This window comes from Acomys russatus, chromosome 19 (genome assembly GCF_903995435.1).
Source record: "Acomys russatus chromosome 19, mAcoRus1.1, whole genome shotgun sequence".
NCBI classification, from domain to species: Eukaryota; Metazoa; Chordata; class Mammalia; order Rodentia; family Muridae; genus Acomys; species Acomys russatus.
In genome coordinates this window covers 28,268,352-28,294,045 of record NC_067155.1, presented here as the reverse complement: position 1 = coordinate 28,294,045, position 25,694 = coordinate 28,268,352, and the positions used below count along the sequence as shown (strand labels likewise).

The window sequence follows — 25,694 nt, the reverse complement described above, 5'->3', positions numbered from 1 at the left end:
TGTGCAAGTGGACTCTCCACATTGCTTATTTTTATTGTTTATTCAGTTCTTTTTTAAAATTTATTTGTTTATTGTATATGAGGGCTTTATCTGCAGAAGAGGGCATCAGATCACATTATAGATGGTTGTGAGCCACCATGTGGTTGCTGGGAATTGAACTCAGGACCTCTGGAAGAGCAGGCGGCGCTCTTAACCACTGAGCCATCTCTCCAGCCCTATACAGTTCTCTTAATGTGACTAAAGACAATAAAATGTTTTGTTGAAATCAACCAGAGTCCAGTCAGATTATATTTGTAATTACTCCATAATTTGACATATGGTCTCTTTTTGGAATCTTTGAGACAAGTATCTCTACAAAGCCATGGCTGTCTCAGAACTCACTATGAGGACCAACTGGCCTCAAATTCAGAGACTGGCCTGCCCCTGTCTCCCAGGAGCTGGGATTACAGGGATGCCCCTCTAAGCCCAGCTGAGATACATTTCTAAAAGGACCTATCATTGAAAAGAGTATGGAAGCAAAAGATTTTTATTATTGTTTTGATGAACATCTGGAAATTCTAAAATAATTTAATAATTTTAAACTGTCACATCATTTTATATGGTCTCAATAATTGGGTTATTTTCTTTGCTTTGTTAATTTTATACATTTCAAAAATGTTTGAACTATGTTTCTATGTGTACACCTGTGCAATGTGTATATGTGGCAGTCAGAGGACAACTTATTCCTGTCTATTATCTACTTCCCCTATGTGACTTCTAGAGGTGTAAGCCAGGAAGTCATTTGGTTCAAGTGACCTCATGGGCCCTTATTTGTGTTTAAATATTATTTATGCATGTGCTGGTATGTGAGTGTGCACATGCCACAGTCCAAGTAGAGAAATAAGATAAACATTTGCAGGAGTAATATAGGTCTCCCAGACATTGAAATCAGGTGAACAGGCTTAGCAGCAACCAATTTACCCACCAAGACAATACTCTGCCATCTATCTGTTTTAGTCTTATGTGTAAACTAACACTATAAAAAAAAATAGCAGTATGTAATTTTCATTTGGAAATAAGATGTATTATTCAAAATGTCCTGTTTTCCTCCATCTTGGGATGACAATATATTTACAATCTGAAAAGAAGACAATATTTTACTGATGTAATGTTTCAACTAATACTATTTGAGCACCAATGAGATGGCTCAGTGGGAAATGTCTGTGGTGTTCAAGCTGGTAAACTGACCTTGATCATCATATAAAAATGGCCAAGTAGAACCCACAAAGTTGTCTTTCAATCACCGTGTATCTGTCATGACCTGACACCCCATAATAACATTACTCATACACACACTCTTTGCTGGTACAGTATTGTATATAATGAAGTTAATCTCATTGCCATCATAGTATCTAGCATCTATAGATAAGCACCTTAGAAAGCAATACTTCAAAACAAAGTACCAAGTGGGAACACGAAGAGGCATGGAACATCAAATGACATATGCATATCCACAACAATCACCCTACGTTGTGAGATATGCAGTTGATTGCTTATTATCTTATTTCATTACATCTCTATCAGGAAGATGAAAATGTTGCTTTGGATACACACATGAGGTATTTGATTTTTTTTTTTTATATTCCCTTCTATCAAGCATTTCAACATCAGCATTATTAAAACATGTTGACAAAACAGGACACATGGGGGCTACATCTTCTACCATTGGACGTGAACTCAGGAGGCTGACACTTGAGAATCAAGAGTTAGAATGCAGCCTTGACCAATGACTGACATCCAAGTATTGCTGGATAACAAACATCCTCATCTCAAGGAAATCTGCAAAAATCTGAAAAATAAAACCAGGAACAACGAACCACCCACTGCTCTTTCAGAGACACCCTGACTTGAAAATGATGACCATGCACTGCCTGATACATGTAAACACTGGACTACTCAGATAATGGGGAGTCCACTCTAGACACTGCAGCAGGAAAATCTGTCACCACGTGAACGCAGGAATAGAAAACAAACAGAAGCCACACAAGGAATATAAGAATGGCCTAAAAACTTCTGTAAGCAGACTTGTCACACATACAGCAAACTGCAATACTTCATATGTTTCAAAATACAAACCACAGCCACACTAGGTGGTCTCCACCATTACACTTTAATGAGCATGGTGAACAATTCACTTCCTTCAGGTCTATGATGAAAAAGAGATGAAAGAAGATTTTTTTTTTAAAAAACTGAAGACAACTATGATGTCTAAAGTTGTTAATGAATTGTTTACATGAGAAGTTTTTCTCTTGTATGAGTTCTTTCCTACTTCCTCACATCAAGATGATATATAATGAAAATATAATAAAATATCTAAAGATATGGCTAAGCAGTTAAGACAAGTTCATTTCCAGGACCACTGTCAGACTCTAGACAACTTCTTGTAATCCCTGATACAAGAAGATCCAAGGTTCTAATCTTCTTGGGAACCAGCACGCACGTGTCCATACACACACAAAGACACACTGATACCGCATAATTTAAATCAAAACGTATAATTACAAACATAAATCTCACTCATGACTATTCTTGTTTAAGCATTCATTCCTGAACTCAGGTGTTGAGGCGCCTAAAGGCTTACCTACAGCATGTTTCTACATCACGAATTGGTTCATGTAACAGAAAGCAAGCGAGTAGGCTTGAAGTCAGAAAAACCAACCATTCCCAGTTGGTGGTATCATTTGGGAAGAGTTAGAAAATGTTGCATTAACAACCAGCCTACCTCAAAGAAGATGACCAACATCAAAGAACCTCCTTATGGAGTTGGCTTCAAATGTGGCAAACCAAGCACTGGGAAAAATGTCCTCGTTTCTGCCACAGACAGAATTCTGCCTTAAAATGGGCAAGCTTAGATGCAGGCAGAGTCGACCGCCGAACTCTGCCAAGACAGGGTAAGCAAGTCCTCAATAGTTCCTGCCTCGCAAATATGTCTGCCAGAGATATTAGGTCAGAAGGCCGAAGATGATGCTCCAATGTTATAGAGAGGGTTGGGTGACTGTTCAGGCAGTAAACTGTCTTAGTCACTTTTTCCCTTTGCTACATGCAGATATGTGTTCTTTTATGTATTTGTAGGTAACTGTGTTGTGAAAAAGCTTTACCGCATTGATTACATTTGTAGGGTTTCTCTCCAGTATGTGTGCTTTTATGTATTTGTAGATTATTTTGTTGTGAAAAGGCTTTATTACATTGGTCACACTTGTAAGGTTTCTCTCCAGGATGGATTCTTTCATGACTTTGAAGGTGATTTTGACGTGCCAAGGCTTTACCACATTGATTACATTTCTAGGGTTTTTCTCCAGTATGTGTTCTTTTATGTATTCTGAGATGACCTTGTTGTGAAAAGGCTTTATCACATTGATTACATTCATAAGGTTTCTCTCCAGTATGTGTTCTTTTATGTATTCGGAGACAACTGTAACGTGTAAAGGCTCTACCACATTGAGTACATTCTTTTTTTTTTGGTTTGGTTTTTCAAGACAGGGTTTCTCTATGTAGCCTTGGCTGTCCTGGACTTGCTTTGTAGACCAGGCTGGCCTCGAACTCACAGCGATCCGCCTGCCTCTGCCTCCCGAGTGCTGGGATTAAAGGCGTGCGCCATAAGGTTTCTCTTCAGTATGTGTCTTTTTATGTGTTCAAAGAATATTGTGACATGCAAAGACTTTACCACATTGATGACATTCATAGGGTTTCTCTCCGGTGTGTGTTCTTTTATGTCTTCGTAAAGAAACATCTTGTGAAAAGGCTTTATCACAATGATTACATTTGTAGGATTTCTCTCCAGTATGTGTCCTTTTATGTGTTAGCAGAGTACTGTTACATGCAAAATCTTTACCACATTGGTTACATTCATAGGGTTTCTCTCCTGTGTGTGTTCTTTTATGTGATCGGAGATTACTGTCACATGTAAAGGCTTTACCACATTGATGACATTCATAGGGTTTCTCTCCAGTATGTGTTCTTTTATGAATTCGGAGACTACTATGACATGCAAAGGCTTTACCACATTGACTACATTTATAAGGTTTCTCTCCAGTGTGTGTTCTTTTATGTATTCTGAGATGACCATGATCTGGAAAGGCTTTCCCACATTGCTCACATTCATAGGGTTTCTCTCCAGTGTGTGTTCTTTCATGTATTAGAAGATGACTGGGACATCCGAAGTCTTTCCCACACTGCTTACATTCATAGAGTTTCTTTTCAGTATGTGCTCTCTTATGTATTTGGAGATGACTGTGATGTGCAAAGGCTTCACCATATTGAATAACTTCATAGGGTTTCTCTCCAGTATGAAGTTTTTCATGTTTTTGAAGACAACTATAATAGGCAAAGCCTTTCCCACACTGGATGCATTCATAGGGTTTCTTTCCAGTCTGACTTCTTTGATGCCTGCAAAGATAATTGGCACATGTGAAGGCTTTACAACATTGACTACACTGATGAATATTTTTATCTATATGAATTAATGTTGCAATTTGGTCTAATTGTAAAGAGGTTTTATCACTTTGTTTCCATCCATGGTGCTCCCCTTTGTTATGCATTGTTCTGCATCCTTGAAGACACCTGTGATGGTAAGAGCATTGATGACATAGCTCCCAGTTATAGCGTCATTTTTCTATAGGTTTTCCACATATTTGAAGAGAACTGGAAGAACTAAGAGCTTTACCATACTGATTGCATTCATAAATTTTCCTATAATATACTTGCAAAGAGAACCAGGACAAACAAAAGGATTTCCACATTCCTAGTATTCATAGGGACTTTCTGCAGTGTGAGTTTGTGGATGTAGCCCCAGTGAAGTGGGAAAACCAATTAATTGTAACCTTACACCACATTCTGAAAGTCTACTCAGAGTAGGAGCGTATCTTCTAATTGCTCTGGAAGATAGAGAGGTACGTAGCTTGCTTCAATATCCCTATGCTCGCATGGCTTGTATCCATTGTGACATATGCTTTAACCATTAAAAGAAGAATAGCAGATAAAAGGTTTCCACACTACATTCACCCAGTTTGACTTTTTGTTCCTCATAGACATGTGGGATGGGGATTAAGGTTCCTCCACAACAACATTCTTGACTCTCATACACTGCCCCTCTCACTAAACTCAGCAATGTAACTCCAACTCTATGAGAAACATCAGCTTTACTATGGGCCGGTTGCTTATTAGAAGGCTTTGGACATAGACTTATCACCTATATTCAATGTGTACACTTTGCAATTCTGAGTGGTATGAGACTAAACAGACTGGCAATTCTACACCAGCGCTCTAATGGGCTATGATATAAATAGTGATAAATGATAAGGCCTGTTTCCTTGTCTTCCTTCTCAGAGGAATGCTTTGCAAAATCAAATCTGATACCTGCCATTGAGATACATGGTATTGTGAGAATTTAATAATCATCAATACAGTTAAAGCAGTGCTTTATTTATGTTGTTGCTTTTCTTTAAAACATCCAGGACACACACAAATTTCCACAGAAGCATATTCCTTGCACATGAAAATTACCTTCCATGTCTTCTAGAACTTTGACAATTATCTTCAATATTATGATCTTCCCAACTGTAGCCTCAAATATACTACCAGAAAATTTATGATATATTATTGGAAGTTAGGCAAAATTTTAAGTATCTATCTTCAGTGAACCTTAGAACCATGCCTGATTTATCCAATTCATTATTCCTCATTCTCAACTAAAATTACAGAAAAGCATCAATAACCAAAAATCAGTGTCCCCCTTATTTTAAAAAGGGAAAGAAATGTCATTGTCATTCCTATAGCGCTGAGGTTCCTGTAGGTCTCCAGCATCACATTTTTGTAGAGACTCTTCTGGGAAGGAGTCAGCAAAGCCCACTCTTCCCGAGTGAAGCTCACATGCACATCTTCATAGGTCACTGCATCCTGGAATATCCCATACATCTACACAAGGGAAATCACAATACTGACAACATGTAAATGTGTACTACATTGACAATGTATTCATAGAATTCTAGTGCTTACCCCACTTATTTGCCTGACACGGAAGTTCTCAGGTAGTCACCAAGTCATTTTAGAAGGAAACTGAATAATGAGGTTCATCCTCTGTCATTGTTGAATTCTTTGATATAGCCTTGTAAAAGAATTGCCAATTAACAGAGAGAGAGAGAGAGAGAGAGAGAGAGAGAGAGAGAGAGAGAGAGAGGAGCAGATCAAAAGTAAAAGTACTGAGTGCACATCAGAGAGATTGTATGAATAATTATTAACTACGAGTTGGATGTACTGGCTCACGCCTTTAATCCCAGCACTAAGGAGGCAGAGGCAGGTGTATTTCATTGAGTTGATGACAGCCTGGTCAATGCAATGAGTTCCAGGACAGCCAAAGGCACATATTATGACCCTGACTCCCCTGAAAAAAAAAACCAACCAGCACCTCCCACCCCCAGAGGAAAGAAAGAACTCAGAGGTTTTTACTGAAGTTTTACAAAGAGTTATACACTCACTCTAGTTCTGTATTAATATTAAAGAAACCTGACGTGCCCCAGTTTAAACTGCAACATTAATAACATCTCACTAAAAGAGAATATGCATGTTTTCAACAGTCACAAATGGACAGATGAAAATTTCAGCAGTGTAAATGTTGATTAAAAAAAAAAAAATAAGCAACAGAGGGCAAGAGAGGTGGCTCAGCAGGGAAGAGTTCCTGCCAAACAAGCAAATAACTGGGCTCAATTGCCAGTGCTTACACAGGGGGCTTGCAACTGCCCAATATTCCGGGGTCAGGAGTTTTGAGTCTGACTACTATGGGGGCTCGGCACACATGAGATGCATATTCATGCACACAGGCAAAATACTAATATTCATTAAAAATATCAAAAAGAAACATAAGAGGTAGAAAGAATGTCAAGCGCCTGCAGTTCAGTGGCAAAGAAGGCTTTGGCAGTGTTGATGCTGTAAACAGACGCCATCCTGAGAAACTGTAGTGGATATAAACACGGTTCTGTTCTGATCCCAAGTGTGGGATGTGAAACAGACTTTTATGAGGGTGTGCAGTGTTTGTCTGCTGGAAAGACTTTTGAAAGAACACATGATGTTTGTCCACTAGAGGAGGAACTACCTCTTGTTGGGGCATGGTCTTTGCCAACTGCTAAAAATCCTGGTACGGACTCTGACACACACACACACACACACACACACACACACACACACATACACACACACACACACACACACACACATAGAGCAAAACAAGAGGCTTGGCTTTTTGGTTCTGGCATTGCTTCCTAACATTTGGCTATTCACCACTCCACTTTGAGACTTCCATAGAGAGAATGCATCAAGGTTCTGAGCTCCAGCTGCAGCTCCAGATTCCAGCTGCTGCAGCTGCAGCCACCTTTGCTGAATTGCTGGTTTGCTGTTTAACAGGTCTACTGAAATCCTGACTACAATCGCTCCAAGGAACTGAGTGTAAAAAGGTCTACCGCTCCTGTTCCCATTAACCTCTTTTCTCTCCTATCTAGGGTAGGTGGGTTGGAAGGGAGGTATACGCATTAAAGAACCCCCAAAAAAGTAGGTTTAAAAGAATTCAAAACCAGCCGGGCGTGGTGGCGCACGTCTTTAATCCCAGCACTCGGGAGGCAGAGGCAGGTGGATCACTGTGAGTTCGAGGCCAGACTGGTCTACAAAGCGAGTCCAGGACAGCCAAAGCTACACAGAGAAACCCTGTCTCTAAAACCTAAAAAAAAAAAAAAAAACCTAAAAAAAAAAAAAAAAAAAAAATTCAAAACCTACAAAAAATAGAATATGTGCTACCAAATTTCAAAATTCAAGATGTGGATGAAGCTTAGGACAACAGCATATGCTTTACATGTACAAAAACATAGCCATAATATAAAAATGGAAAAAGCTAGGCATGCTGGCCCACATCAAATCCCAGCATTCTGGAGCCAGAGTCAGGTGGATCTCTAAGGTCAAGGCCTGCCTGGTCTACATACCTACTTTCAGGACAGCAAGGGCTACACAGAGAAACTTTATCTTCAAAATCAAAAACCAAAAGCAACAAAATTGAAAACATCATTCTAGCAAAATAGCTTAGGGTTGAATAGCAACTGCCTCTACTGTATCTTATGTGATTTAGGGACAGAGTCTATAATGGTGAAGGCATGACAGCATGAGAAGGAAGCTGACTGATTAGTTTCAACCACAGCACAGCAGACATCAAGAAAAGGAAATGGGTTGAATGTATAAATATTCAAATCTTATCCCCAATTTAAACAGCAAAACAAAACCAGAAAGGCTCCTCCTACAAAAGCTTCCATAAGCTCCCCCAAAGAAAGCCAAAAAGGAGAGACCTGTGTTCAAAGCCATCATCCTATCTGACAGCTTTCTGATTCCACCCACTACATTCTGAGCCCGCGCTCTATAGGTCACGGTCATCCCATGATGAAAATGCAGTTAGTCTAACTTCAGTGGTCCTGAGGCCGCAACAGCCCCAACACTGTTCAAACGTCCAAAGTCTCTTCTAATACTCAAGACAATCTCCTGTTTGCCACACCTTGTAAAACCAGAAAACAAGTTATCTTCCCAAAATACAATGACACAGAATACCCCTTCCATGTTAATAGAAATAACGTACGTAGTGAAGACTGGACCGAGGCAAGAAAGCAAGCAGGGAACACACCAACTCCTGTACCTCTGTCCAGAAACACGGAGCTTCGGTATCTAAAGGCTTCGATGGCCCTGTCCCTCCAACTTCTCATACATCCCTTAGTTTCGTTACTTCTACTCCCTATATGCATCTCTCCATGGCAGATGTGTCATCCTCAGGTCTTCACATCCTGTGATCTTAAGATGCAACTCAGGCTTCATCCTCACAGCTTTATGCAATGAACTCTCAGAGTCTCCTCACCGGGACTCTGAGGCTGCCAAACATTGATGGCTGGAACAGTGCCGAACTGAAACTATAGAGGAAGAATCCATGACTTTAAATATTTTTGTTCTTGTTTCCAGAACCAACACAATACGGGCGACCCTGTCAAGTCTGGCTTCTAAATGTGATAAACCCTGCCACGTTTGGACTATAGTTGTGGGGGACGGTCTTAAGACCCGCGAGCTCATAGTAAGAGCTGCCCCATTCTGGCTATAAACTAGCTTTTCCAGTAAGACTACCGGTAAAGAGGCTTTACCGGACAGATAAAGGCCAGCTGCCCACGAGCGGCAGTTCCGGGAACTTTCTCTTGACTAACCAGATCTTTTACAACTTCCTTCTCTCTGGAATTTCTCCCCCTTCTGTGGTTATAGCAGCTGTAAAGGTAGACACCTGCTGGGGCATTTCACAGTTAGGTATCCATAGCAACCCTCGCTTACCCAAATACCCATGCCTCCGTAACCCCATAAAAGCTCTGTGAGGATTTTCAATATACGTGTCTTAATCAGAAATTTCCAGACTTGACTCCATTTCTCGCGCCCCTCCTTGTCCTCCTTCCCCTGTTTCTAGGGTCTCCCGTTGACTGTCCAGTGGGTTTAAAGTTCTTTCCTGGCACTGGGAACCACTTTTCCATAGTAGGTTGGAGTGTTATACTTAGCACACCTTCTTAGGCTTCCAGTCCAGAGGAAGGCCCTTCTCTGCCAAGAGCCAATGTCTTGGGGAAGTTCAGTAGGCATGTAGGCTTTCTGGGAGGTAGCCCAGGGTTTCGCAAGGTCTGCTTCCAGTCTCTGACACCCTTCTTCTCACTGTTGCTGCATTCTGGCATTTGTGTGAACCCTTGCTTTCTGTGAATTTACCCACTCTGATTGGACAAACTTCCTACGGGATGCACTGTTGTTCAGATAAACGAATTCCTGATTATGGAATTCCTGGTTTGATTCAAACAATTTTAGAAGTTAAATAGTTGATGGAGAGTTTATTGCTGTGGTAAATGCTTTTGTGGACCTCCAGATGCCTTACTAGGAGACAGGCCTGAGTCAGATTTATGGTCCCAGATAAACTTTCACTCTATGCAAGTTGGTTTAAACTTCTCATGGACCTAAATTTTAATGGGGCTACTAAGAAACGTCTAATTAAGTATAAACCTTAATGTCAAAATATATATGTTTCATTGTAATCCCTTATACCTGTCATCATATGGCATAAAATACTGTCATTCTAAATTTATTTTATATCTTGGAATGTAAGACCAATAAAATTATTGTCCTGAACTCAATATAAATTAAAAGACAGCTGGATAATGTACAGCTAGGTCAGTCCTAATTGAAAAGACGTATATCTTTTTTAATGTTTCTTTTTTAATATTAATAATGATACTTGTATTATTACACATGAATAAAATAAACTGCACACAGCAGGCAGAACCACGAGACAATCAGGAATTATATAAATGTTACATTCATAGTGATTTGTATTTGACAAACTTGAAGTAAACATCTTTCCTATCTTGTTAAGTCTAAATGTCTGAATGAGGATCAATATCTATCATATCTCATCTCTATTAACTTAAAACATCTATCTTAATCTAAAAACATCTTAACGCCTAATTGTTAAGACTAAACTATCTGGTCTTCAACCCCATCAGAGACTTGAGAAGGGATAAAACTTAAATACCTGAGTGAACCGGAAGTGCAGGTGAAAATATGACTGAGACAGTTTACTGCCTGAACAGTCACCCAACCCTCTCTATAACATTGGAGCATCATCTTCGGCCATCTGGCCCAATATCTCTGACAGACATATTTGCATGGCAGGAACTATTGAGGACTTGCTTACCCTGTCTTGGCAGAGTTCGGCAGTCAACTCTGCCTGCACTGAAACTTGCTCATTTTTAGGCAGAATTCTGTCTGTGGCAGAAACGAGGACATTTTTCCCAGTGCTTGGTTTGCCACATTTGAAGCCAACTCCATAAGGAGGTTCTTTGATGCTCATCATCTTCTTTGAGGCAGGCTGGGTGTTGCCAGGAGTTAACTTGTGAAAAGACGTATACCTTGTTGTAACTTCTTGGACCCTGTTAACCTTTAGGCCTTGTCGACCTTTGTCATTGTGAACTCATTAGGAACGTATGTAATGGATACATAGATTGGAAGCGTTCAGGTTTTATGAAAAGACACCGTGTAACCCATTATCTTGTGCAGCTGTCTGCCTTTTTTTGGTTAACTGCCTTTTTGGATTATGTGCGAATTCCTTTTCAGATGTAGGGAGCTTTTGTCTCCAAAGTATAAAAAGATGATCAGACAATAAACACTGGTGGAAGCCCGCTGGAATTTGCTTCATCCATGAGTTGTAAATACGTTAATAGATCTATGTTTATATGTAAATATGTCCATCTGTTTTTTGTACATATGTTACATGAGTGTATGTCAATTACCTGTACGTAAGGAGCTCCTTTTGTATAGTCTATTGAATATATGCATGAATACGCACAGGTCTAGATGTCTGATTGTTTGTCTAATATGCGCGTGTGGTCTGATCCTGTGGAAATGGCCATAGCAGCTTGCCAGGAAAGAGGTTTTCCCCAAGGGCAGCTGGTTTTGCTGCAGTTTCTGCACAGATGCTAACTAAAATCAACATCATTGTCATATGTAAGCTTGTGGGGATTTGTTGTTGAAATTTCTTGTTTCATCTATCTTTTGAGTGAACGTGTGTGAGTTCTGCTCTTTCTCTCTCTCTCTCTCTCTCTCTCTCTCTCTCTCTCTCTCTCTCTCTCAATCTCTCTGGTTCACAGAGGGTTAAGGGGCCTCTAACCTTTACCAATGGTCTGAGCCTGGTTTTACAGCTCCAAGCAATTAGCTCTGATTGTGCTGACCTCAGAGAGAGGAAAGGGACAGCTGAACTGAGCCAGTGAAGACCGGATGAAGTTTTGAGAAAACAAGGTTGGAGCTCTTTGTTAGTCTAATTGACTAACTGTTGTTAAACAGTCCCTGATATTAGCAAAAGAGGGGGCTTTGAGGAAAGGGCAAACAGAAGCTTCAGGGGGCTCAGTTAGTAAGGTAAGAGGCCTTAAGTCTGGAGGTCTGGGGTTCAAACCCAAGTAGGACCAGATTTGAGTTCCTCTTGACCACCAAATAGATAACGCTGACACACACACTCCAGTCAGACTTTTCCAGTCCTGGACTTTAAAGGTGACAATCTCCTTGAAGATTTCTGCCTCCATTTCAACACTTGCCTGCCATTTGAAACTACCTAATGCTGTTTCTGTCTACAAACCAGACTCTATTTATTTCAGCTCCACTTGCTTTGTTTCACTGTACTCCTGAACAAGTCACTATCAGTAACCATCCAACAGGCTCAAAGCACCCAAGGCCTAGGCCCCAGGCTGTTACTGGCTCTGTCAATCATGTTACCGGGTTTGAGAAAGAGCTCTCATTCTCCATACGCGAGGGCTTCTGGAAAGCCCTGCTTGATCAAGTCAGCGCTCAACTCAAGTGGTTTTCCTTTTCAAATAATTGTCACCCAGTGGAATCTTGCCCCTGCGGCATGCTTTTCTCAAGAAGAAAACTGGACCTTTATGACACATCGTGCCTTAATGCTGGTTGTGAGCCCGTTGTTAGCAATCAGGCACCTTCATGTCCAGCTCCAGGGACTTAAGAGACAGCAGGACATGTCATCACCTGCCACCCAGATTCAACACATTCCCACTGTCACCAAGAGCCACATGTCCCCTCCCTGTGCATGTGCTACATGGCCTCATGAGAGGACCTGGTTCTTTACCCCCACCCTCACCCAGATGCAGCCTGTGTCCCATGGTGTGACTCTGGATTCCGCCGTATAGTTCCACTACCTACATCCCAGCATGTGGTGTTATGCCTCAGGAGGCTCTCCCGGTGCTTGTGCTCCCCTCTGGGAGTTGAAGCCATGCCGGGACCCTATTTCCAGTCCACCTGCAACAGGTTCACTTTTCACCCACCCAATCACTACATTCCTGCATCCAACACCAACCGATTGGTGAGTTTCCCCTTCCTGGTAAGTGAAAACATTTCCCTGGGTCCAAGGGACTGACCGTTGAACATCCAGCACCCCTCTGGTACCCTTGAGGCAGAGGAACTCGGCCACAGTTTTTACCCTTTGGCCCTTTTCCCAGACCATCATTGGGACCTTTTCCCCCTGGGCAAGGCTTTCTCTTCTACCAGTATGGTTTCTTCACTTCTCTTCCTCCTCTTCTTCTTTCTCTTTCTCTCTCTCTCTCTGTCTCTCTCTCCTTCTAGTTCTAGGTGAACCATGTTGCCTGACCCATTGTAGTCCTACCTGTGTCCTTGGGACACCTTGGGCTCAGGTTTGTGACTCCTCTCCTCACCACGGGAGCAATGTCTTTGTCCATACCTCCACGCTCCCCACTGGGATGCCTTCTGGGGAACTTCAGATTCCTACACTTAGCACCCAACTTAAGGCTTCTAAGCTTACATACCTTTGCAGCCACACTTGGCCCCAATATCCTCTTTTCCCAGAGTTCCCATGGCATTAGGGCCAAGCTTAAGCACTTGGAGAGAGAACCCCTAACTTTACAGGCAAAAGTCTTAGCACTAGCCTTTAAGGTGTACCAATGGAGAGATGAAAAGGCCCACATGCAAAAATACCAAATGCTGGTGAAGGCTGACTGCCAGGATGTGGCGACTGCCTGGACTCCCTTGCCTCCTAAGGCTCAAGGATCACCAGGTCCCTGTTTCAAATGTGGTCAGCTGAGTCACTGGGTCCAGGCCTCTCCTAAACCCCACAAGCCACCAGACACTTGACCAAAGTGCCTTCAAGAGGGATTTTCATCTGTTGGTCGCCCCTGGGTCCCCCATAGCACAGGGACGTCACTCCCAGATCTCCCTCCAGCCAATCTCCTAGGCCTGGCCATGGACAGCTGAAGGTGCCCAGCTCCCCTGGCCTGACCACGGCCACCTCTGACAGAGAGCCTCAGGTAGTCATAACGTTACCAGGGAGATGCATCTCCTTCCTTCTGGATGCTGGAGCCACTTCCTCGGTCCTTAGGGAGTTTTGGGGACCCACCTCGCCTCATTTCCCTGTGTAGGGGTAGTGGGACAGCCTTACCGACTTCACCAGACCCCACCACTTAATTGCATTTTCAGGGTATTCCCCTCACCCACTCTTCTTTAGTGCTGCCAGTCTGTCCCAGGCCCTTATTGGGAAGGGACATTCTAGCCAGAGTGGGACCCTCTGTTTCCTTTGCTTCCCCTATTCGCCTGCTCCCTAGCTCGTCAGCAGCTCCTCTCCTCCTCCTAGCTACCCACGTACTGGTTCTAACACATCATTTCCTTTGCCCCTCACGTGGACCCCCAATTCTGGGATGTACAGAACACCTCTGTGGCTAAGCATCATTCTCCTGTGATCATCCAACTATAGGACCCTACCAGGTATATCACCAAGCTCAGTACCTACTCTCTCTCCAGAGCTTCAAGAGACTGAAGCCTATTATCTCTGACCTCCCAAGGGAAAAAAAAAAACCTGTCTTTGCCCTGCTTCTTCCCCCTTTAATACCCATATCCTTGCAGTTAAGAAGCCCAGTGGTACTTACCACCTGGGTTCAAGATCTCCAGCTCAGTTCCGCAGTGTGTCATGGCTAACCCTTATCCATTCACTTCCCCTCTCCCCTTGGAGACCTCCCATTTCTCAGTCCAGGATCCCAGGGATGAATCCTTCTCTATTCCCCTTGACACCCAGTCACAAAACATTTTTGCTTTCACCTAGACTGACCCTGGCCCACTTATCTACCCAACTCACCCAGGGGTCCCCCAGATAGCCCACACCTGTTTGGCGAGGCCCTAGGTGTAAGGCGCGCCCGCACCCAGTAATGGCGACAGCGGCAACCATAACTCCCGCACAAGCGCGGACATAAGCTCTCCCAATTTGCCCCTCCCGAACAGGGGTATGCAAATGAAGTATTCTGGAGCTGCCCTCTCAGCCACAGGCATACTAATGAGGCATGCTAATGAGGCATCCAGACACGACCTATGAGATATTGACATGTCACATACACAGAGCTATTTAAGTGATGCGCTCGCAGGCATTCGGGGTCTTTCGCTTCAGCTTCAAGGGCGCTCCCAATAAAGCGCGATTGAGAAGAATCCTGGTGTCTGCGTCGTTCCTGCCGGCGGGAGGGCGCAACAAGTGGTGCCGAAACCCGGGAAAACAGCGCTCGGACCACTAGACACCTGCGAGGACCCTCGGGATCAAGCAGAACCCCGGGAGGATTCAGAACTCATCGCGCGGAGCGGCGGTACCGGTAAGTCTTCCTTTAAGGGCATGCCCCCATTTGGCATAGACCCCCTTCTGGCTGCAGGGCTACTCTTGTTGTGGGCAGCATTTGTTTTGTGGTGTTGTTTTTGCTTAAATTGTCATCGGCACGGGGAGGAGTGCATTTGTTGGGAATAGCGCAAAATGGGAAATCAGCATTCAATGACCTTCCTTAAACCGGTACAAGAACTTCTTAAGCAGCGCAAACTGAAGGAACAAACAATTCAGGGGTTTTTACAGGAAATAGATCAAGTTGCCCCCTGGTTTGAACCCACTGGCTCTTTAAACCTTGCTAGTTGGGATAAATTGGGCCGAGACATAGACAGAGCATCAGAAGATCGAAAGTTACGGGCAGGGACGAAACCATTATGGCGCCTGGTGCGTGCCTGCCTGGAGGATAGGAGATGCGAGGACGTTATCAAAAACGGCCAACGAATGTTAGCTAATCACCAAGATAGCATGTCAGAAACAGAAGGAATGAACAAGAAAAGGGAGAGGAATAGCAGGAAAAAGGATAAACAAAATAAAAGAGCAGCTCAAACAAAGGAGGAAGAAAAACAGGAAGAAAAGAATATTAGCAAGAACCTATACCCGGTACTCGATGATTTCACTAATTTGTATCTCAATAGTTCTAGCGAATCAGAGTCTGAGAGCCATAGTAAAGAGGAAAAATTAAGTACTAAAGAGAAACAGGACTTAGAGAAGGCAAACGCTCAATATGAGCAGGAGAGATACGGGCCATACGAAATAACACCTTCGGCACCCCCTCCATATAATATTTTGGAATCACGGCAGCCATCATTACAGCTATTACTACCTCACAAATACAGACAGCTGATGCAGTCAACAGTGTAGTAGAGCAAACAGCTATGGCATTAGTGACTCAAGAAAAGATGAATGCACATTTGCTTCAGGGCCTTCGTTTGGCCAACCAGAGAATAGATTTATTACAAGAACAAATGGTAGAGTTATATGAGTTGGTTCAGACCAGCTGTGTTTCCCATTATAAACATGTATGTGTTACCCCAGTGCGATACAACTTTAATGCTTCTTTTAATCAAAGTAAATTGCTATCAGAATACCTTGCAGGAAACTGGACGCTGGAGGCTGAAGAGCTATCCCGACAGCTCCTGGACCAAATTGCTCACCTGAATGGCACTCGATTGAAACCTCTGACCCTAGGGGAATTCACCTCTTGGCTGCATTCTGCCTTTTCCTACTTTAAGGAGTGGGTGGGGGTGGGAATTTTTGGAGCCATCACAATCTGTGGCCTCGTGTTCTATCTCTGGGTATTGTGTCGGATGAAGAGAAATCACACCCGTGATAAGACGCTTATGATCCAAGCTTTACTAGCGGTTGAGCAAGGCGCCTCTCCTCAAGTATGGCTAGCAAGCCTAAGAAAATGAGCTTCCCTCTACCTTCCTCTTGCGTGGCCTTTGCACCCGACTGAGCCTCGTTGCCATTGCACGTCGGAAGGCACACACCCCGTCAATGGCCATTGCATTCCGCGGGGATTCTGCCCATTGCACGCGGGATGGCATTGACTGTTACCCCCACTTTGGTCCTCGATCGGATGGGCCATAATAATGGTCCAGCCTTGATCGGACTGATTTCCCTTCGCTCATTTCTTATAAAATAAAAAATGGGGAGATGTAAGGCGCGCCCGCACCCAGTAATGGCGACAGCGGCAACCATAACTCCCGCACAAGCGCGGACATAAGCTCTCCCAATTTGCCCCTCCCGAACAGGGGTATGCAAATGAAGTATTCTGGAGCTGCCCTCTCAGCCACAGGCATACTAATGAGGCATCCAGACACGACCTATGAGATATTGACATGTCACATACACAGAGCTATTTAAGTGATGCGCTCGCAGGCATTCGGGGTCTTTAGCTTCAGCTTCAAGGGCGCTCCCAATAAAGCGCGATTGAGAAGAATCCTGGTGTCTGCGTCGTTCCTGCCGGCGGGAGGGCGCAACACCTAGGCTCTAATCTACTCTCTATATCTCTCCCTAACTCTGAACTTATTTTTTCTTGTTTTTTTGAGACAAGGTTTCTCTGTGTACCCTTGGCTGTCCTGGACTCACTTTGTAGACCAGGCTGGCCTCGAACTCACAGCAATCCACCAGCCTCTGCCTCCCAAGGGCTAGGATTAAAGGCGTGTGCTACCACGCCGGGCCCTAACTCTGAACTTATAGAGCATGTAGATGACCGTCTCCTCTGCAGTCCATCCCTACAAATTAGCCAAACTAACACCGCTCTTCTAAATGTCTTGTCCTGCTGGGGCTACAGAGTCACACCTTGTAAGGTCCAACTGTCTATCCCTCGGGTCCCCCTGCTTGAGACTATCAATTACCCCAACCCACAAAGCCATTACCTTAGTTAGAAAACACCCAATCCAGTCTCTAAGAGTCCCCTCTACTAAAGAGGAGTGTAGTGGTGTAGTAAATGTAAACATGTTTTTGTTTTGATCCCAAATATGGGATGGGGAACAGACTTGTGAGAGAACAGGTGATGGTTATCCACTAGAAGACGAACCATTTCATCAGGGGCTTGGTTTTGGCCAGCTGAAATTGTAGAACAGACTCTGAGAGGATATATATATATATATATATTTATACACACACACACACACACACACACACACACACACACACACACACACTCGCGCGCGCGCCCACAACAGGAGGCTGGGGCTTTTTGGGTCTTGGTATTGTTTGGCTGTTCATTGCTCCACTTCAAGAAGCTTCTAGAGAGAACCGCTCCAGTGAAGGCTTTGAGGCTCTGGGCTTCGGCTGCTGTTCCAGATTCCAGCAGCAACTTTGGTGGGATTGCTGGTCTGCTGAAATCCTGCTGACTACACCAAAAGGAATCACTCCCAGGAACTGAATTTAACAAGGTCTACTTCTCCTGCTCCCATTAACCTCTTTTCTCTCCCATCTAGGGTAGGTGGGTTGGAAGGGAGGTATATGCATTTAAAGAACCCCAAATAAAGTAGGTTTGGAAAAGGGAAGACTACAGGTCTCAGGGTCATGGGTTTGTGCCCCATGTTGGGTGCCACCTGTAGGTTGGGGTTCTCCCTCGACATAATAGAAAAAGAAGGATATGTCCTTGAGATCCTGGTTCACCAGCTGAGACCCTCCTCTGCACCCGTAGCATACCTGTCAAAGACACTAGACCTGACTACACAGGGATAGCAACCCTGCATACATGCTTTAGCTGCTGCTGAGCTCCTTATTCGCAAATCCAAAAAAACTAACATTTGGGTCACTTCCTACTATCTTCTCCTCCCACAACCTGCCCCACCTCTTAATGTGTAATTTTATTCTCCTGGCTCGATTGCTGTCTGGGAGGCTTACTGCCTCCTTCTGTTGGCCTAGGCCTAGTCCTGGAAGCTTCTAGCCTCCGTACAATCTAACCTAGGCCTAGAAAGTTTTCAGCCTCTGAGACTTACTGCTTAATAAGCTCATCCTTACTTATTCTTTCTGAGCTCTGGGCTGCCTGGTTCACCTCAGCTGTTCTGGCTCAAACTCTTCTCCCAGCTGATTTATTTAATCTGGCTTCTGTCTTGGCCAAGAATTGCTCTGCTCGGCCTAACTCAGCAATCTGCTCTAATCTGGCTTCTTTTCATTTTCTGGCCTGTTCCGTCTTCACGTGAGTTCTCTCTCTGCACCCATCTCTCTATTACTGTTGTGGTAAAAACTGCCTCCTCTCCTCTGAAAAACTGTCTCTTAAGTAGCTTCCCTTTCCTCTCTCTTCTTGTGAGAATTGGGAATATCCTATTCTGTCAAATCTTCTCTGATTCATCACCTTTTCTGCCACTCAATTAGACATCACTTTCAAACATGAGTGCTTCCTTCTACAAACTAACTTTGCCTTCATTGTTTGGGATTAAAGGCGTGTACCACCGTGCCTGGATCTAAGCTTTTCTTTACCTGACACTTGCTCTATACCAGCCTGGCCTTGAACTCAGATCTGTTTGCCTCTGGCTTCTGGATTTCAAGGCAAGTTTGTATTCCAGCTGGATCACACAGACGTAGAAGATCTTTGGATATGATCTCTGGCCAGGGCAGCCATGTTCTGAATTAACACTTTTCTACTTATGTATGTATAAAAGCTTACAAACTCTACCTCCCTCCAGAGCGCTTTCTCTCCAGGTGGCACTAGTAGAAGGCTCTACACTTACTTTCCAACCATGCCCACCTCTTTTGTTGTTGTTGTTTTCATTTTTTCGAGACAGGGTTTCTCTGTGTAGCCTTGGCTGACCTAGACTCGCTTTGTAGACCAGGCTGGCCTCGAACTCACAGTGATTCGCCTGCCTCTGCCTCCCGAGTGCTGGGATTAAAGGCGTGTGCCACCACGCCTGGCTTGACTTTCTCTAACATTGTATCATCAATTTTCTTCACAGTTTATCCAGGATCCCCAGCAGGTGACGCAAACCGGACTTACTCTTCAAGGACAAATCAACTCCCTGGCAGCAGCAGTAGTACTTCAGATCTGTCGCAGACTGGATCTCCTTACAGCTAAAAAAGGGAGTCTTTGCCTCCTCCTCAAAGAGGAAAGCTGCTTCTGTACCAACCAGTCGGATATAGTAAAAAATAAAAAATAAAAAATAAAAAACAAAAAAACAAACCAAAAACAAAACAACTCCAGACAGACCTCCAAAAGAGAAAGGGGCAACTCAACACTTCCAACCTCTGGGCTTTTAAAACCCAACATGGAAGTGGGTTCCGCCCTCCCTGAGCCCCTCTTCTTCTCATTTTTCTGCTTTCACTGTTCAAACCCTGCGATTTCAATGTCTTCTCTACATTCATCCAATGACAAATTCAAAAAACTTCTAACCAAACAATTAATCAGTTACTTTGACAGGATTACCAACCTCTGGCCACAGAGCCTAACATACTGAACACCAAGCGAGCCGTGATGGAGGGGATCGACTGTGCCCCAGAAATGACCAAGCAGCCCTCAGACAGCAGGAAGCAGCTGAGAGCATGATCGCCTCACTATCTCCTGCCTCTGAGTGTTAGCAATCAGGCTCTTCCGCAGCCAGCTCCAAGGACCTAGCGACAGCCGGACTCTTACCCGCTTCAAGATGCAGCACATTCCCACGGTCACCGTGAGCCGCACGCACATGCTCTACCTTACAGAAGGATGAACTCAATGCCCCCCCCCCTTTCTTCCATCTCCAACCTCATCCAGAGGCAGCCTCTGTGTCCCCTCCCAGAATTATCCTCCCACGGGAGATCTGTCACGTGGTGTGACTTTACGGTTTCTGCTGCATAGTTCTACCACCTAAATCCCTACACCTGTGATGCCCCAATGGAGCAGCTTGTTACAGGCCTGTTCTCTGATATGAGGCCCAGTGGCTGGCTGTAAATCAGAGCTGTCTCCTTTGTGATGGTTTGGAGGCAAATGTCTGGACACTCCTGGTGAACAGAGCAAACCTGTGTATCCTAGCGTCCTAATCTCTAACAGGCCTGGTTAGCACACTGCTCATCTGCGGGGTGCTGTAGAGCAGTCCTCCCTCAGCTAAATTCTACTTGGTGTCACTTACTGTTTCCTAGGCGATGGTAAATCCTTTACAGCATCAACTCTACTCTTCTACATCGCAGCTTAATATTGGGGTGCTACCCACCACAGGAGACGCCTTTTACAGACTCCACAAAATTAATTCCAAATGGATCTTACACCTAAATGTTAAACGCTAAGGGCAGAACTTGTGGAACACACTAGAGAAATTAGGGCTCTTGCAGTTTAGCATCTTGCCATGGATGTTTACACACAGCCCTCTGCTTCAAATGCTTTATGGAGACTCAGCTCCCTTAGTGAAGTTATTCAGAGACCATCGCCAAGTCTTAGGAGTGACTAGCACTAAAAGGGACCATACAGGGGGCTGGCTCCATCTCGCGGCTGTTTACCCCGCAGCCCCGGGAAAAGACCCACAACACCAGCTCCCGCGGCTCAGCCGCCTGCTCCCCGTTGTGGGCAATGGTCCTGTGCTCACCATGTTGCTGCTTCGGGGCATGCCTGAGCTCCACTTGAGCGCCCAGCAACCACGCTCACAGAACATCAAATAGAAACATACAAGCTCAGCTACTGAACTGAACCTGCAGCGTGACCCGGGAAGAACACGCCTCCCACAACCGCAGGCGCGCCTTGAGGTTCTGATTGGCTAGTGAGTCTTGAGTCTTCCTTAGCGTTAGAGTGAGCTGAAGGGACACCGCATAGTGGTTTTTGACCTAAACTTCCATTACAGAGCCAGATGTTTTCCAGATATGCAGATTCGCATTAATAGCCTACTTGTCTGTCTTCCCACCCAGTCCCCGGGAGGACCGACCACTGCTCAGCAGCCTGCTCCTCCCCCTTGTGGGCAGGGACACTGAATTCACTACATCGTGACTTTAGAGCTTGTCTGAACTCCCCTTGCAACACTCAGTAGCCACGCACTCTTCTTCCTCCTGAAATGAAGGTGGACAGCATGCATATGTAATTCCTATAATTAACTTCTAAGCCTCACCTGCCCAGAAGCCTGGTAACTTCTTGGAATGCTGGGAAGTGTAGTTCTTTGGAAACAATGCCACATGGGAATGTACAGTTGCTGGGAATTGTAGTTCTTTGGAAATAACAAAGTCTCATGGGAGAGTACAGCTGCCTAAAGGATTTGTGCTTATAAACCCTTGCAAGGGGTCACTGGGGCCATTCCAACTAGAAAATGGCGGCAGAATTGTCCTGAGCAAGTTCCATCTCTTGGTTAGAAATGGCTGACCCGGCTGACCCAAGGTCCCCAGGAAATGCATTTCACTCTGTAGCCTCCCAAGATGAATGGAACACCTGGAGGAAAACAGCAAGGTTTTGTTTTGTTTTTAATAGCTAGCTTCCTGTTGGTTCCTGGATTCTGGTTAAGTTGTACATTATCTGAAGAAAGGGGAGAACCCGACCGTGTTTGTACACCCCGATTCGGGCAACTGGGAGACGTTCCGAGGCCCCGTCGGATATTTCTGGGTAATTTGGAGTCCAGCCAGAGCCCATGCAAGGACCAAACTAATGCCATGTTCTGTATGTTCTGTAACTAATGCTGTGGTGTGTACGTTCTGTAAGAATTTGTCCTCTAGGTGACCCTTACTTCTCCCTGCATTCTGGGAGTCACCGTGTACAGCTGTAAACTGCCCCTGCCGGCAGTCTCCAAAAAGTCCACTGGAGCAATTAGTTACAATCAGCATCCAATGTCCCTCTAGGTTAAAAAACTTCCCCTTGAGATCCAGCCTCCACCCAACCTACCTAAAGGTTGACATTCCTGTGACCCACAACCTCCGCCGCCCCCCCACTCCCCCTCCTCTTATGGTTTTTTTCCTGTTATTTATTTATTTATTTATTTATTTATTTATTTTTGGAGACAGAGTTTCTCTGTGTTATCTTGCCTGTCCTGGACTCACTTTGTAGGCCAGGCTGGCCTTGAACTCACAGCAATCTGCCTGCCTCTGTCTCCTGAGAGCTGGGTGTGTTTGTTTGCTTTTTTCCTTTTATAAGCCCATTGCCCTTGAAGCTCTGTGTCACTCTCCTTTCCTGTTGCATCAGGAAGGATTGTGGTCCAAGCTGGAGCCCGTAATACAGGACCCTGTGTATGTTGCATCGGTATCGAGTCCTGGCGGTCTTTTCAGGGGTCTTGAGATCTGGGCGATCTGGGTGCTACACCATCAGTCATTTTCTGACTTGCCTTGGAGCCGGAGCCGGGGAGATGCCCTCTGGTGATGCTGAGAGTCTGACACTTCAGAGTAGCCCAGCACCTTGGCACTGACAAAGACAAGGATTCCCCAGGGCTCCAGGCAGTCCCGGGGTTATGCAAGGAGGCTCCTGAAACAGCCTCCTAGCTTTCAATTCCCCTAGTCGGACTGCTGAAACCTCTGTGTGACACTAATTTGTTACTATTGTCTCTGTTATTGTTTCTGTTTTGTGTCTCCTCCACGTCTGATCCTTCCTTGTGTTACAACTTGGAGCAACTAAATAGAAGAACAAACAACAGAAGAAGGACTGGTGGACCTCTGAAGCAGAGAAATCCAGCTGTTAAATGCCACTGTCTTGGGGCTGGAGAGATGGCTCAGTGGTTAAGAGTGCCGCCTGCCCTTCCAAAGGTCCTGAGTTCAATTCCCAGCAACTACATGGTGGCTCATAACCATCTGTAATATGATATGGTGCCCTCTCCTGGCCTGCAGGAGTACATGCAAGCAGAGCACTGTATACATAATAATAAATAAATAAATCTTTAAATGTCGCTGTCTTGACTTAAGTATCTCATCTGTCTTTGTATGTTCTGACAAGGGTCTGTAAGGCACAGCCGCACGAGGGGCTCCAGGTGCAGCTGAGGCCCGCCACCCGCCTGACTCTAGTTGGAAGTAGATCTGAGCTCAGATTTTGTGATGTTCTGACTTGCAAACACTGATAAGCTACCTTACAACGAGGTACATGATTTTGTTAAACATAAACATCATCAATATATTTAATCAGACACTGATTAACGGTGTTGTATGTCCTGAAATTTCTGGACCACATTAAAATCCTTTAGAGGGACATTTGTATTAGCTTGCTCATGAAAATAACTTTCCCTTTTGTCTTGAACTTTGACATGATTCTTCAATATTGTTGCCTTCAAGTGTGTCCAATTATACAGTACTAGAACATGTATTAAATATATTTGGAAATAATAGACATTATAAATTTCCATCTTCAGTGAACCTTATAAGCATGCCTGATTTATTTACCACTTTCTTCCTTTTCCAGAATCTAAATCACAAAAGAGCATAGGTAACCAAGAAACACGCCTCTGTTTAGAACATGAAGGAAAACTCACATTCGTACCACAGCAGGGAGGTGCCTGCAGTTTTTCAGCATCACGTCTTTGTTGAGACTTTTCTGAGAAGGATCCAGAAAAGCCCATTCCTCCCAAGTGAAGTTCACATGAACATCTCCATAGGTCACTAAATCCCAAAATATCCCACATGCATGTGTATTAGAATGGGTAAGCACAGCTACACTTCATGGAGACTACGTTCACAGTATTCTGTGTGCTTTGCACATTTACTCCATAACACAGAAGTTCTAACATAATCAACAAGCCATCTTGGGAGGAAACAGAAGAGGAAGACACACTTCCCATTTCTGGGGCCATGGAATAAAATTCCAACTGAAGTGCTTACCAGCAGATGTTCAGAGAAAATGCAGAGAGATGAATTGTATTGAGTATTCATCAGAGAAACCACATCAACAGTTCCTAACTAAGCTGGGTTTGGTGGCTCACATCTTTACTCCTAGCAATCACAGGCAGGTGAGTCTCTATGAATTTGGGGACAGCTTAGTCTATGTAGTAAGTTCGAGGATATCCAGATTACATAGCAAAAGTCTATGAAAAAAGAAACCACCAAACAACAACAACAACAAAAAACCCATAAAAAACCAAAAAGACAAAACTCAGGTCTCACTGGAATTTCTTTCAAAGAATTGCACAGTCACACTAGTTCTGTATTTGTCTTCCAGAAAACGGGAGTACCCTAGTTTAAAATGTACAGCTAATAAAATCTTCTTACAAAGGAATCCATTTTTGAGAAGTTACTAAAGTGTTGACTGATGAATAAATGCTAATCCAAACAAACAAAAAGAAAGAAAGAAAGAAAGAAAGAAAGAAAAAATAGGATAAAACAAAATAGTTAATTGCTCTTCTTGATGTTGTAGAAGACCCTGCTTCATTTCCCAGCCGTCACACAGTCCTTCACCACCATTGGTACCTACAGTTCCAGGGCATGCAACGCCTTCTTCTGACATCTGCCCACACCACACACACACGGTGTCCAGTCATACAATCAAGCAAAAGACCCATGCAAAATTATTAATTTTTTACGAAATTAAAAGAATACACAATGGTGGTGCGAAGGCTAAACACCTGTAGTCCAATATAACATGAGAATCAGACAGGCTGAATGTCGTGAGCACAGGCCATCCTGGCAGAAGAAATGATGCCCTCTGCCAAAGGTCAAAAGCCAAGATGTAGTGAAGGTCAGGACAAAAGTAAATACTCGATACGTACAAGCACCTAATTTCAATGTCCATTGCAAGCTTTGAACTTTTTCAAACCTACTTTATTTGGGGTTCTTTAATGCTTGTACCTCCCTTCCAACCCACCTACCCTAGATGGGAGAGAAAAGAGGTTAATGGGAACAGAAGGAGTAGACCTTCTTAGACTCAGTTCCTTGGATCAATTCCACTCTTTAGTCAGGATTCCAGCAGACCCATTAAACAGCAAACCAGGAAGTCAGCAAAGGTGACTGCAACCGCAGCAGCCCGAACCCAGAGCAGCAGCTGGAACCTGGAGCAGCAGCGGCCTGAGCCTCAAAGCTTTCTCTGGAGCGGTTCTCTCTAGGGGCCAAACAATAAGGAGCAATGCCCAAACCCAAAAGCCAACTCACATCCCAC

The 25,694-nt window shown here is 44.1% G+C and overlaps 2 protein-coding genes across 2 annotated transcripts in view; both read right to left on the bottom strand.

The window, feature by feature from the left end:
- Nucleotides 1–25,694, bottom strand: part of Cdk8 (cyclin dependent kinase 8) — a 571,315-nt gene that overhangs the window by 115,032 nt on the left and 430,589 nt on the right. The window lies entirely within an intron of this gene.
- LOC127203968 (zinc finger protein 844-like) lies at nucleotides 4,175–21,316 on the bottom strand. The gene is given in 4 exon segments (XM_051162909.1): nucleotides 4,175–4,420; nucleotides 5,803–5,934; nucleotides 21,238–21,273; nucleotides 21,275–21,316. Coding segments are annotated over 4 exon segments (456 nt in total).